We start from the raw sequence: 15,676 nt of genomic DNA on the forward strand, positions 1-15,676 counted from the left end.
TGGTCATCTTTTCCTAAGTTTTCATTTAAATTCCAGTTAGTTAATATATAGTGTAATACTAGTTTCAATTGTACAAAGCAGTGATTCATCACTTCCATTCAAACATCCAGTGCTCATCACAGTGTACTCCTTAATCCCATCACCTATTTAACCTATCCCCTTACCCACTTACCCTCTGGTAACCATCAGTTTGTTTTCTATAGTTAAGAGTCTGTTTCTTGGTTTGCCAACAACGCAAGAAACAATAGGTGCTGGCAAGAATATGGAGAAAGGGAAACATGTTTACACTACTGCTGGGAATGCAAAGTGGTGCGGCCACTCTGGAAATCAATGTGGAGGTTCCTTGAAGAGTTAAAAATGGAACTATCCTATGATCCAGTAATGCTCTAGTAGGTATTGACCCAGAGAATATAAAAATACTAATTCAAAGGGATACATGCACCCTGATGTTTATAGCAGCAGTACCTACAATGGCCAAATTATGGAAACAGCCCAAGTGCTCACTGACTGATGGATGAAGATGTGATGTATGTATATAGATATACAAGTGCACTTGTGATGAGCAGGGGTTATTGTATGGAAGTGTTGAATCACTGTATTGTACACCTGAAACTAATATTGCATTATATATTAAATAACTAGAATTTAAATAAAAACTTAAGATGACCAGAGAGGAAAAAAAGATCAATGCACTTTGAAAATCCTTGCCATATCTCACTTCCATATTTTAATCATACCAGTGAGAAATCAGCTTGAGAAATGTCATTAATATACACACTGGAACACCCACTGGAATATTACTCATACATTAAAAGAACAAAATCTTGCATTTGCAATGATATGGATGGAGCTAGAGAATATTATGCTAAGCGAAATAGGTTAGACTAAGTACCATATGTAGAATTTAAGAAACAAAACAAGCAAAAAATTAAAAGGAAAGAGGGTAGTCATCTTTTCTTTTCTGAGACAAAGTTCAAGACTGTCCATTGAATTTCTTTTCAGAATTTGTGAAATTCTATAAAGACTGAATTGATAGTTTCTTTTTATTTTTTTATTAAATTGATTTATTTATTTTCAGAAAAACAGTATTCATTATTTTTTGATAGTTTCTTTTTAAAATTATATATTTATATTAGGATTTGACTAAAGCAAATTCAAAATGCAAAGAGAAAATTTTATATTACTAAAGAAAATATTCACTTAATAAGGCCTCTTTACAATAATCTACATGTATTAAAAATAGATGATTGATTCTATATAATACATATAATCAAGAAGTACAGTTTAAAAAAAAAAAAAAGAAAGAAAGAACAGCCCAGAATAAAGAGTTAATGTACAAATCACAAATCATTAGCCAAACCATCATGGAAACAATGTAAATCCTTTGTCCCTAAAATGATTTTCAGATTTAATTCTGTTTACTTATTCCTTAATATCTTGTGCTTCATTCTTCCCTTCTAAACCACCTTTAGTTCTTTGTTTTTCCCTTCTCAGACCACTTCCACCATCATATCCTGGTCTGTCTATAAAACTATGTATTACATAGTATTATATATCTTTTAGAAATGGTTAATAAGTTATGTTTACATGACCTTAAATTATTTGTATAAAAATAAAATATAAATTAGCAAGGAAAAAGATTAACTTACTCTTCTGAATCCTCAGGTTTTCCTTTGTCTTTTTTCTTCTCAGTTTTTATAGTTTTCTTTGTCCTATTGTATGTAGGTTTTGTTTTCTGTGTAATTTTATATAAGCCAGAAATAGTTAATGAAAGAATAAATTAGAGGGAAATAAAAGATAATATACATTAATAAGATTTCAATTTTACTTTGAGAATCAGTGTGCTACCTTTCAAGGAAAACTATCTAAATAGAAGCAAAACAAAATTAAGGATATAGTCAAAATGTTTCTTATGGCAATTTACTGAATATAAATTGTATTTAAGCTAATACATATCAAAAACTTAAGTGCCCCTGACAAATTATAGCCTGCTTCTCCCTCTGCCTGCTGCTCTCCCTGCTTGTGCTCACTCGCACTTTCTGACAAATGAATAAATAACATCTTTTTAAAAAATGGATAATTAAGTAACTAGGGAAACACTACCAAGTTATGGTAGACACAGGATATTTGTGCCCAGTATCCTTTTTTTTTTTTTTAAAGATTTTATTTATTTATTTGAAAGAGAAATTACAAGTACACTGAGAGGCAGGCAGGGAGAGAGAGAGAGAGAAGGAAGCAGGCTCCCTGCTGAGCAAAGAGCCCGATGCAGGACTCAATCCCAGGACCCTGAGATCATGACCTGAGCCGAAGGCAGCGGCTTAACCCACTGAGCCACCCAGGCGCCCCCCAGTATCCTTTTTTTTACCTTTTGTTAAGAAACAGCACCACATTTTCCCTATGACCCTGCAATTGCACTCCTGGGTATTTACCCCAAAGATACAGATGTAGTGAAAAGAAGGGCCATCTGTACCCCAATGTTTATAGCAGCAATGGCCACAGTCGCCAAACTGTGGAAAGAACCAAGATGCCCTTCAACGGACGAATGGATAAGGAAGATGTGGTCCATATACACTATGGAGTATTATGCCTCCATCAGAAAGGATGAATACCCAACTTTTGTAGCAACATGGACGGGACTGGAAGAGATTATGCTGAGTGAAATAAGTCAAGCAGAGAGAGTCAATTATCATATCGTTTCACTTATTTGTGGAGCATAACAAATATCATGGAGGACAAGGGGTGTTAGAGAGGAGAAGGGAGTTGAGAGAAATTGGAAGGGGAGGTGAACTATGAGAGACTATGGACTCTGAAAAACAATCTGAGGGTTTTGCGTGTCATACTTGCGCAGGGGCCATGCTAATCTTCTCTGTATCGTTCCAATTTTAGTATATGTGCTGCCGAAGCGAGCACAATCTGAGGGTTTTGAAGGGGTGTGGGGGATGGGAGGTTGGGGTAACCAGGTGGTGGGTATTAGAGAGGGCACGGATTGCATGGAGCACTGGGTGTGGTGAAAAAATAATGAATACTGTTTTACTGAAAATAAATTAATTAATTTAAAAAGAAAAAGAGAGACAGCAACACATTTTAAAGCAGGTTCTGCACCTCCCCCATCTCAAACTGTACTAGTGACATTTGACCTAAGCAAAGCCAATAAGATCCTATCACCTAAAATTTGACTATTTTGGAAGAGAAGCAGTTGGAGCTGAGTAATTCCAGAGTCAGTACCCAAAGTGATGGGGGATGAGGGAATAGCCATAAGCTCCTTCTCTAAAATTCTCTGAAAGGACAGAAGTAGAGGATGTCCATGAGCTCCTATTATTTTGACTCCCAGAGTTGTCCTGGTTCTAGCCTTCACCAAACATACTGTTCAATTTTCCTTCAACTCTTTGAATTACCATAATACCCATCTAATAAATTTCTTGCGTTATGTAGAAAGATTTAGATTTAGATTTGTGTTATGTAGAAGATTTTTAAATGTCTTGAAGATGCTGCCACAGTTTCTGATTTTGCATTCTTGTGTTATTTCTTTAGGTTTTGTGTCTCTAAACCACAGTTATTTTGCTCAAAAGATTGGATGTACCCCTATGTTTACTGCAGCATTATTTACAATAGCCAAACTATGGAAGCAGCCCAAGTGCCCATCAGTAGATAAAAAGGGTAAGGAAGATACAGTACATATTACAATGGAATATGGTAACCCTAACCCTAACCTATAGGGTTAACTATATTTCAACTGAAATTGAAATTGTATTATTGTATTAGCAGTTATATGTCAACTATATTTCAATTTAAAAAATTGGTTGTCTACAAAAAATAAATTAAAAGAGATAATTAAGTTGGGAAAGTAAGCCTCCTTTGGAAGAAAATGGCTATATTTGTTATTCAAATTCCTGAGCTTGACATAACTCTATAGCCATTATTCTATTCCTACCAATCTATTACACCAACACTCTTCTCTGAATAAAATACTATCTTTTAAGATCTCTTCATCACTAACTTTGTGTGGATATAATATTACTACTACACATGTAATAATGCTCCTTCCACATTTCTCCTTCACATTTTCCCACAATGATCAGAAATGCTACAAGTAATTTCCAATGATAGAAGTTAAGAGTAGTCATTCATTGATTATATCTTAGATATGTAAAGTATTGGAAATGTGACCACTGAATTTAATATATTTTATTTTCAAGTTTTCATTTAAATCTCAGTTAACATATAATGCAATATTAGTTTCAGGTGTAGAATTTAGTGACTCATCACTTACATACAATACAGTGTTCATCATGACAATCATGACAAGTGCCCTACTTAACACCCAACATCCATTTAACCCAACTGAGGAGTGAAGCAGTGGTGATGTGCAGGAATGAACACAAAATCAGAGGTATAATCTATCAACAAGCACCAAAGTGTCTATAAATCAAACAAGAAAACCATGTTGTATCGTAGACCACATATTGAAGAGGCCGAGATAAAAATCTTTGTTCTATAGAGCAGAATAACTGTGGTTTAGACACAAACCTAAAGAAATAACAGAAGAATGCAAAATCAGAAACTGTGGCAGCATCTTCAAGACATCTAAAAATCATCCAAGTTTTTAAAATGTAAATCTAATGCATGATTAAAGTACTGCAAAATTCCTACACTTGGCCAGACTATTCAATTATTTAATATTATAATTTACTACTCTTTATTTTTTAGTTTTCTACTCCTACTTGGAACTATATATAAATGAAATTATTCCTAACTGAACATATATGACAGCCCTGATCTTATATTAACTTGTGTAGGATCACGGTTTCTCTAACTGATTAAGCAGCAAATTTCCTGGTCCTCCTTCTGCTTCCTCCTCTAGTAAGGAAGAAATATCAAGAAACCAAAATTAATGAATTCAAGAGTACTCTCCTTTCTTTATGTTGATCTTACAATGAAACATACAGTTTATGAATTTAATGGTTAATAAAAATTTATTTCTAAGCTTTTCCGCTAAGGTCAGGAACACGGCAGGGATGTCCATTATCACCACTGCTATTCAACATAGTACTAGAAGTCCTAGCCTCAGCAATCAGACAACAAAAGGAAATTAAAGGCATCCAAATCGGCAAAGAAGAAGTCAAATTATCACTCTTCACAGATGATATGATACTATATGTGGAAAACCCAAAAGACTCCACTCCAAAACTGCTAGAACTTATACAGGAATTCAGTAAAGTTTCAGGATATAAAATCAATGCACAGAAATCAGTTGCATTTCTCTACACCAACAGCAAGACAGAAGAAAGAGAAATTAAGGAGTCAATCCCATTTACAATTGCACCCCAAACCATAAGATACCTAGGAACAAACCTAACCAAAGAGGCACAGAATCTATACTCAGAAAACTATGAAGTACTCATGAAAGAAATTGAGGAAGACACAAAGAAATGGAAAAATGTTCCATGCTCCTGGATTGGAAGAATAAATATTGTGAAAATGTCTATGCTACCTAAAGCAATCTATACATTTAGTGCAATTCCTATCAAAGTACCATCCATCTTTTTCAAAGAAATGGAACAAATAATGCTAAAATTTATATGGAACCAGAAAAGACCTCGAATAGCCAAAGGGATATTGAAAAAGAAAGCCAACGTTGGTGGCATCACAATTCCGGACTTCAAGCTCTATTACAAAGCTGTCATCATCAAGACAGCATGGTACTGGCACAAAAACAGACACATAGATCAATGGAACAGAATAGAGAGCCCAGAAATAGACCCTCAACTCTATGGTCAACTAATCTTTGACAAAGCAGGAAAGACTGTCCAATGGAAAAAAGACAGCCTCTTCAATAAATGGTGTGGGGAAAATTGGACAGCCACATGCAGAAAAATGAAATTGGACCATTTCCTTACACCACACACAAAAATAGACTCAAAATGGATGAAGGACCTCAATGTGCAAAAGGAATCCATCAAAATCCTTGAGGAGAACACAGGCAGCAACCTCTTCAACCTCAGCCGCAGCAACATCTTCCTAGGAACATCGCCAAAGGCAAGGGAAGCAAGGGCAAAAATGAACGATTGGGATTTCATCAAGATCAAAAGCTTTTGCACAGCAAAGGAAACAGTTAACAAAATCAAAAGACAACTGACAGAATGGGAGAAGATATTTGCAAACGACATATCAGATAAAGGACTAGTGTCCAGAATCTATAAAGAACTTAGCAAACTCAACACCCAAAGAACAAATAATCCAATCAAGAAATGGGCAGAGGACATGAACAGACATTTCTGCAAAGAAGACATCCAGATGGCCAACGGACACATGAAAAAGTGCTCCATACCACTCGGCATCAGGGAAATACAAATCAAAACCACAATGAGATATCACCTCACACCAGTCAGAATGGCTAAAATCAACAAGTCAGGAAATGACAGATGCTGGCGAGGATGCGGAGAAAGGGGAACCCTCCTACACTGTTGGTGGGAATGCAAGCTGGTGCAGCCACTCTGGAAAACAGCATGGAGGTTCCTCAAAATGTTGAAAATAGAACTGCCCTATGACCCAGCAATTGCACTACTGGGTATTTACCCTAAGATACAAACGCAGTGATCCAAAGGGGCACGTGCACCCGAATGTTTATAGCAGCAATGTCCACAATAGCCAAACTATGGAAAGAACCTAGATGTCCATCAACAGATGAATGGATCAAGAAGATGTGGTATATATAACAATGGAATACTATGCAGCCATCAAAAGAAATGAAATCTTGCCATTTGCGACAACATGGATAGAACTAGAGCATATCATGCTTAGCGAAATAAGTCAAGCAGAGAAAGACAACTATCATATGATCTCCCTGATATGAGGAAGTGGTGATGCAACATGGGGGCTTAAGTGGGTAGGAGAAGAATCAATGAAACAAGATGTGATTGGGGAGACAAATCATAAGTGACTCTTAATCTTACAAAACAAACTGAGGGTTGCTGGGGGGAGGGGGGGTGGGAGAAGGGGGGGTGGGGTTATGGACATTGGGGAGGGTATGTGCTTTGGTGAGTGCTGTGAAGTGTGTAAACCTGGTGATTCACAGACCTGTACCCCTGGGGATAAAAATACATGTTTATAAAAAAATAAAATAAAAATAAAAATAAAATTTATTTCTAAGTCATTTGATGTTGTCTATAGTTTGACTTTTATAAGCTATTTTTTAAAAGCAAAGGAGAAAAAATCAGAGAAATTTTATCCTCTACTTAATATAGTGAATCTGTACCCATACATTATATAACTGCTAATACAATAAAATGTATATTTGAGGAGGTGGAAGAGAAGATGGCAAAGGCGTAGGAAGACACCAGACTCATCACAAACACAACTAGAAAACTATCAAACTGATAAGGAAAATCTGTGTTCTAAGATAGCAGACCAAGCCAGCAGGGTAAGGCCAGTCCCTGCCCTAGGGCCCTTCCAGGTTCTTCTTCTGGCTCCGCTTGCTGTGCATGCCAAAATTGCCAGGTATATGGAAGAAGAAGTGTATAAATTATCTCCCTTGCTTTTGCTCAGGGCTCTGACCTTTGGAGATCACTCTCCTCTGAGCCCACCAGTGTCAAATAAACTTCCTATCCTCCAAGATCGTCGAGTGCCATTTAGTTCTTCTGTCAGGCAATCCAGTCCAGGTTCCCTAACAAAAATCATACTAAATACCCCAGAAATTATCATAAGGGCTAACAGAACAAACTCCTCAATGGGAGAGAAGAAGCCACATCAACGAAGTTATGAAGTAGGAAGACCGTGGTTTGGGGAAGAAACATGATAAGGGAGCAGAAGGCTAGCTGAGAACAAAACAGAAGCTGGCACCCTACACTGCCCACCCCCTCCATGTGATATGTGTGACATTCCTCAGATACTCCTGGCTGCCCTAAAGCTAAGGAAAGGAAAAACAAATAGTGAATTAATAGAGATCACAGTCCTGCAGGACAGGAATCTCCCTCAGTTCACAAATGTCCTAGTGATTTAAAAGGAAGAAGTTTCTTATCAATAGCCTAATTTCCAGACACCCATAACTCAGTTTCCTGAAGCCCTAACATCACACTCCCCTCCATAAAGTTGAGGTAGGCTGAGGCAGAAAGAGATGTAAATAAAAATGAATTTTTTTAAAACCCACATTGATAAGGATGTGTGATAGGAGGAATGTAACATTCCTCTAGGAAGCTCCCAACTATCTTACTGTAAATGCCTTACTAGAAGGACAAACCTTAACTTGACAAATGGCAAAACTTCCGGTATTCTGTGTGTCTTCTTTAACACATGAAAATTCTATTAAAATCTCCCTTTTCCTTAACTGCCCCAACTGCATAGTACATGATCACCACCCCTCACAACCCCACTGCAGCTCTCTCTGCCCATGGGTCCTGGTGCCATACTTTAATAAAATCACCATTTTTGCTCCAAAGACATCTCAAGAATTCTTTCCAATCAACCTCAAACCCTAACATCTTCCCTACATCAAAACAGGCTTTTGGTGCTGCGTAGAGGAAGGAGCTGTGGTCACAGAGAAAGGCAAGTGAGAGAGGAGCACACAGGGGAATGCACAAGGAAAACATTTCTCAAAGCCACTGGCTGGGAAAACAAGAGGGGCAGGTTTTCATGAGCTCTTGCAACAGATAGGGCTTAAAGACTGGAGCGTGAAAGGTCACCAGGATTGGCTGGTATAGACCCCAGAGGTCATTGCCCGACTCCTGGAGAAAAGCCAGTCAAATGACCCAGGGACAGGTGGTGTGGAAACAGCAATCTGAAGAATGCCTGGAGGCAGCACTTACAGTGATGCTGCTCTGGGGTCAAAGGAGCTGACTGGTACCATTTCTCTCTCTCACCCCTCATCATAAACACAGAGCCACCTGAAATCAGCAGAGCAGCAACACTAGCTGCCTAACCTGCTTATAGCAAGTACTACACCCCTGCACTCCGGCACTCTCCCCTTTTCCATCAAGTTTGCCTCAGTTCCAGTGGAGAGGGCCCCTCCCCCAGAAGACCAGCAGAAACCCCTACCCAGAGCACATCTCCCAACCAGAGATTCTGTGAGGTTTTCAGTTCTAGTGGAAGTAGTATCAGGTCTCATTTAACAAGCAGACCAGAGCAAGCCTTGTTAAAATTCACCATATTCTGGCCAAGGACCAAACACTGCCAATTGCAGGTGAGGACAGCCTCTTCAGATGATTAGCCTAAAGGATAGAGCAGCCAAAATACAGCAGCGAAGCACATGTGGCACACACCAGAGACATTCCCTTGAAGTGCCAGGCCCTGGGCATTATCATATCTCTTCTTCATAAAGCCCTTACTCTCAGGAGCAGGAAACATAACTGGATTTTCTAACACAGAGAAGGCAGACACTTAAACAAAATACCAAGATGGAGGAATTCATCCCAAAAGAAAGAACAAGATAAGGTGATGGCCAGAGATCTAAGTAAAACAGATATATGTAACATGCCTGATGGAGAATTTAGAACAACAGTCAAGGATACTCACTGGGCTCAAGATAAGAATGGAAGGCTTCAGGGAGGCCCTTACCCCAGAGATAAGAGTTAAAAAGAAATCATTTAAGAAATGAAAAATGCAATAACCAAGATTAGAAACAGACTGGATGTAATGAACACAAGGCTGGAAGAAGCACAAGAACAAATAAGTGAAACAGAGGGTAAGATAATGGAAAATAATGAAACTGAACAAAAGACAGAAATAAGAATTACGGAACATAAGAACAGTGACTCCACCAAACATAACAGTCATATTATGGGAGTCCCAGAAGAAGAGGAGAGAGAAAAGGAGGCAGAAATTTTATTTGAGAAAATAATGGCTAAAAACATCCCTAATCTGAGGAAGGAAACACAAATCCAGATCCATGAGGCACAAAGAACTCCCATTAAAATCAATAAAAGCAGGCCAGCAACACCAAGACATATTGAAATTAAATTGCACACAGTGGGAGTAGGTGTGTTTGTCCTGGCTGGGGAGGTGGCTAGAGATGTAACAGGACCATCCATTGTGGTCTGCTTGTTGGGAGCCAGCCTGTCTTCTGGGTTGGCTGGGCTGTGCTATGCAGAGTTTGGTGTCCAGGTTCCCTATGCTGGCTCTTCATATCTCTACACCTATGTCACTATGGGTGAAATCTGGGCTTTCATCACTGGCTGGAACCTCATTGTCTTCTTTGTTGCTCATACAGCCACTGTGGCTCGGGCTTGGACCTTAGCTTTTGACAATCTGCTTGGGAACCAGATCTCTCAGACCCTGCATGAGAGCATCTCACCAAATGTTCCCCAGCACCTGGGAGAAATTCTAGGCTTCACTGTTGTGGGCCTTATGTTGTTGCTGATGGAATTGCTGACTCTGAGGAATAGGTGGATTTTCCCGGTTTCCAAAGTGGTCACGTTGGTGAAACTTTTGGCTCTCAGTTTTGTCATCATCTCAGGCTTCATTAAGGGAGACCTGCACAACTGGAAGCTCACAGAAGAGGACTATGTAAAGGCAGGACTCAATGACACCTCTAGCTTGGGCCCTCTGGGCTCTGGAGGATTTGTGCCTTTTGGGTTCAGGGGGATTCTCCGTGGAGTAGCTACCTGTTTCTATGCATTTATTGGTTTTAGCATTATTATTACAAGAGTGGAAGAAGCCCAGAATCCTGAGCGTTCCATCCCCATGGGCATTGTGGTTTCACTGCTCATCTGCTTTTTGTTGTATTTTGGTGTCACTGCAGCACTAACACTTATGGTTCCTTACTACCAGCTTCGACCTGGGAGCACATTGCCAGAGATATTTCTCCATATTGGCTGGACAACTGCCTACTATGCTATAGCTTTTGTATTCCTCTGTAGTCTTTCTGTCAGCATCTTTGGCTTTATGTTCCCCATACGTAATCTGATATACATGATGGCACAGGATGGCCTCCTGTTCCCTGTCCTTGCCAGAATCCAGACCAGCACATACATGCCCAATGTGTCCACTGTAATCTTGGGCATCATCGTAGGAATCATGGCATTCTTCCTTGGACTCACTGATCTTCTGGATCTCATGTCAGTTGGGGCCCTGCTAGCTTACTCCCTGATGGCTCTTTGTGTTCTCATCCTCAGGTACCAGCCTGAGAGGAGGAACGGGGTAAAAAAAGCACAGGAGCAGGAAGAGAATGGACAGGCAGCAGAGAAGCTAACACTACAAGAATTGTTTTTTCCAGGGAGCCCCACCCCCACTCCACTATCTGGCTGGGTTGTCATTGTTTGCTCCTCACTACTTGTTCTGCTGCTGGCTCTCCTCTGCCTGGTGCTGGCCCACTGGCCAGGTCTGCTTTCTGGAGATGCAGGGGCGATCACAGTGGTTGTGCTGCTCCTGGTGCTCATTACTGGGATCACTGGGGTCATCTGGAGACAGCCACAGAGTTCCACTCCCCTTCACTTTAAAGTCCCTGCTCTGCCTCTCCTCCCACTCCTGAGCATCTCTGTGAATGTTTATCTTATGATGCAGATGTCAGCTGGCACCTGGGCCCGATTTGGTATCTGGATGCTGACTGGGTTTACTATCTACTTTGGTTACGGGATCCAGCACAGCTTGATCCCTTAACCCTACTTTAGTTAGGACCAAAACTGTAGACTCAGCAGTGAACTTAGCAGTGGCAGTCTGTATTTGAGTTGACATCATCACACTTGAATGTAGTCTGGTCCCCTGCGATAATAGAGTACTTTGGGGCACATGGAAAGCTTGGCTTCCCATGGGTAATTGGTGGGAGAACACTAATACAACTCTATTTATAATGAAATGAAGGATGTGTCTTTGCTCTTTCTCCTTTTTTCTGTCTACTTTCCAAATGTGTTTGTTCTATATACTAGGTTTTGAAAGTTATTATTAAAAGAAACCAGAAAAGGTGTTTTTCTTTCCGTTTATATCCAGTAGGGAAATACTGGGTAAAATGGTAGTTTTATTTTTAATTTTCTGAGGAAATTCCGTAATGATTTCCGTAATGGCAGCATCAATTTGCATTCCCACTGACGGTAACTGAGGGTTCATTTTTCTTTATATCCTCATCAACACTTGCTATTTCTTGCTCTTTTATTTTAGCCATTCTATTGGGTGTAAAATGATATCTCAGTGTGGTTTTAAGATACATTCCCTGATGAATAATGATGTTGCCCATTTTTCATCTGTCTGTTACCCATCTGGTATGTCTTCTCTGGAAAATGTTTATTCAAGCCTTCAATCCATTTATAGGATTGTTCGGGTTTTCTGGTGTTGACTTGTAGAAGTTCTGTATATACTTTGGATATTAACACCTCTTTAGATATATCAAGTGTCCTGTGGGTAACTTGGTTCTGGATAAAAAAAGGAACTTAACAAAAAAGTGAAAGTGTCTGAGCTGGGCATGCTCATGGCTGTCTCTTTAACTCATTAATTGAAGTCACAGTGAAGGGGTATGAGAAGAGAGAGACCAGGAATAGTAAGTACACTGCTGAGTGGTGCTCAAACTTCAGTAGGTGCCACCTCATCCATAGGACTTGTGAAAACAGATCACTGGGCCCCACCTCAGCCTTTGGAATTCAGTGGGTGAGGGTGGCCCCAATACTTGTAGTTCTAACGAGTTCACAGGTAGGGCTGATACCCCTGGTCCAGGGAACACAACTGAAAAGGAAAGCTCCACCTGAAGGCCCTGATGATACAAAGATTAAGTGAGGGAAAGAAAGGTGCGCTTTGACCATTGACTTTCATTTAATGAGATTTTTTTTTCATTTAATGAGATATTTAGATTAAAATACCATCCATTAATCCTCTCCCAGTGTGGATATCAGAGTGAATCATTTCACTATGTATATGTATACCAAATCACCACAGTGTACTCATTAAGTAACTTATAATTTTCTATGTCAATTATACCTCAATAAAGCTGAAATTTTAAGTATGAAAAAAAAAAAAAAAGAAATTAAATTGCAAAATACAGCAATAAGGAAAAGCAGCCTAAGAAAGCAGGAAGACAAAAGTCCCTAACTTATAAGGAAAGACAAATAGGGAGAGAAGGAGATTTTTTTAAAAGAAACTTGGCAAGCCTAAAGAGTGTGGCATGATATATTCTAAGTGCTAAACAGGAAAAATCTGCAGCCAGAATATTCTATCCAGTAAGGCTATCATTCAAAATAGGAAAGAAAAAGAATTTCCCAGAGAAACAAAAACCAAAGGAGTTCATAACCACTAAACCAGCCCTGCAAGAAATATTAAAGGGGACTCTCTGAATGGAAAAATATCCAGAAACACTGACTATACAGGTTATACAATGACACCAAATTCATACCTATCAACAATTACTCTAATATACATGGACAAAACACTCTAATAAAAAGACAAAGTATGTCAGAATGGATATAAAAACAAGACCCATCTATATGGTGCCTGCAAGAGACTCATTTTAGAACTAAAGACATCTAGAGATTGAAAGTGAGGGGATGGAGAAACATTTACCATGCAAATGGAAGTCAAAAAAAGCTGAGGTAGCAATATTTATGAGACAAATTAGATTTTAAACCAAAGATTGTAACAAGAGATGAAAAAGGAAATAATCAAGGGGACTATCTAACAAGAAGATCTAACAATTGGAAATCTTTATGCTTCCAAGGTGGGAGCACCCAAATATATAAAACAATTAATAACAAACATAAAGGAAATAATTGATAATAATACAATAATAATAATAGGGAAGCTTAACACCTTATTTACATCAATGGACAGATCACCTAAGCAGAAAATCAACAAGGAAAAAAATCAAGTGGGATTTATTCCTGGACTGTAAGGGTGGTTCAATATTCACAAATCAATCAGTGTGATACACTACATTAATAAAAGAAAGGATAAACAATATGATCCTTTCAATAAATGCAGAAACAGCTTCTGACAAAGTACAACATCCATTCTAAAATTCCTCAACAAAGTAGGGGTAAAAGAAACACACCTCAACATCATAAAGGCCATATATGAAAAACCCACAGCTAATATCATTCTTAATGGGGAAAAAAATGAAAGCTTTTATCTACAGTCAGGAAATAGGGATATCCACTCTCACCACTGTTACTTAACATAGTACTGAAAATCCTAGCTACAGCAATCAGACAACAAAAAGAAATAAAATGATCAAATCAGCAAGGAAGAAATCACAGTTTCACTATTGGCAGATGACATGACGCTCTAGATAGAAAATCCGGAAGACTACAGCGAAAAAATTGCTAGAACTGATACACAAATTCAGTAAAGTTTCAGGATACAAAAATCAACAAAGAGAAATCTGTTGCATTTCTACATGTCAGTAGTGAAACAGCAGGAAGAGAAATCAAGGAATCAATCCCACTTATTATTGTACCAAAAACCATAAGATACCTAGGAATAAACCTAGTAAGTAAGAAGTAAAAGAACTATATTCTGAAAACCATAAAACACTGATGAAAGGGGTGCCTAAGTGGCTCAGTGGATTGGGCTGCTGCCTTCAGTTCAGGTCATGATCTCAGGGTCCTGAGATCAAGCCCCGCATTGGGCTCTCTGCTCAGCAGGGAGCCTGCTTCCTCCTGACTCTCTGCCTACTTGTGATCTCTCTTTCTCTGTCAAATAAATAAACAAAATCTTAAAAAAAAAAAAAAAAAAAACACTGATGAAAGAATGTGAAGTTGACACAAAGAAATGGAAAGGCATTTCATGCTCATGGACTGGAAGAACACTGTTAAAATGTCTATATTACCCAAAGTGTTCTACACATTTCATGAAATTCCTATCAAAATACCAATAGCACTTTTCACAGAGTTAGAACAAACAATCCTAAAATTTGTGTGGTACAAGAGACCCTGAATATCCAAAGCTACTTTAAAAAAGCAAAGTAAGTCAGGAAGCATCACAATTCCAGACTTCAAGCTCTATTACAAAGCTGTAATCATCAAGACAGTATGGTACTGGCTCAAAAACAGACACACAGATCAATGGAACAGAACAGAAAACCCAGAAATGAACTCATAAGTACATATTCAATTAAGCTTCAACAAACCAGAAAAGAATATCCAATGGAAAAAAAGAGTCTTCTCAACCAATGATGTTAGGAAAACTGGACAACAGTGTACAAAAGAACGAAACTAGACCACTTTCTTACACCATACACAAAAGGACTAAAGGAATAGGATTAAAGACCTAAATGTCTAAATGTCTAAAGACCTAAATGCCAAGAAATCATCAAAATACTACAGGAGAACACAGGCAATAAACTCTTTGACATCAGCTGTAGCAACTTCTTACTAAATATGTATCCTGAAGCAAGAGACACAAAAGCAAAAATAAACTATTGGGACATCAAAATAAAAAGCTTTTGCACAGAGAAGGAAACAATCAACAAAACTAAGAGGTAATCTTTGTAATGAAAGGAGGTATTTTCAAATGACATATCTGATGACAGGTTTAGTATCCAAAATATATAAAGAATGTGTAAAACTCAATACCCAGTTAACAAATGGTCAGAAGACATAAATGGGTATTTTTCCAAAGAAGATATCCAGATGGCCAAAAGACACATAAAAACATGATCAACACCACTCATCATCAGGGAAATGCAAATCAAAACTGCAATGAGATATCACCTCATATGTGTCAGAATGGTTGAAATTAACAACAAAGGAATCAACACATGTTGGCA

The 15,676-nt window shown here is 38.5% G+C and overlaps 1 protein-coding gene and 1 pseudogene across 2 annotated transcripts in view; one reads left to right on the forward strand and one right to left on the reverse strand.

Moving 5' to 3' along the window:
* CCDC7 (coiled-coil domain containing 7) overlaps positions 1–15,676 on the reverse strand; it is a 431,686-nt gene that overhangs the window by 322,905 nt on the left and 93,105 nt on the right. Inside the window, exon 14 of the mRNA XM_082742485.1 lies at positions 1,650–1,735. Coding sequence (XP_082598611.1) covers positions 1,650–1,735 — 86 coding nt within the window. The remainder of the gene's footprint in view (positions 1–1,649; positions 1,736–15,676) is intronic.
* LOC309868864 (cationic amino acid transporter 3 pseudogene) lies at positions 8,781–12,309 on the forward strand (annotated as a pseudogene). Its single transcript has 2 exons — positions 8,781–8,835; positions 9,962–12,309. The product of its transcript is annotated as a cationic amino acid transporter 3 pseudogene (transcript).

Source organism: Mustela nivalis, assembly GCF_964662115.1.
Source record: "Mustela nivalis genome assembly, chromosome: 7".
In the NCBI taxonomy this organism is placed as follows: domain Eukaryota; kingdom Metazoa; phylum Chordata; class Mammalia; order Carnivora; family Mustelidae; genus Mustela; species Mustela nivalis.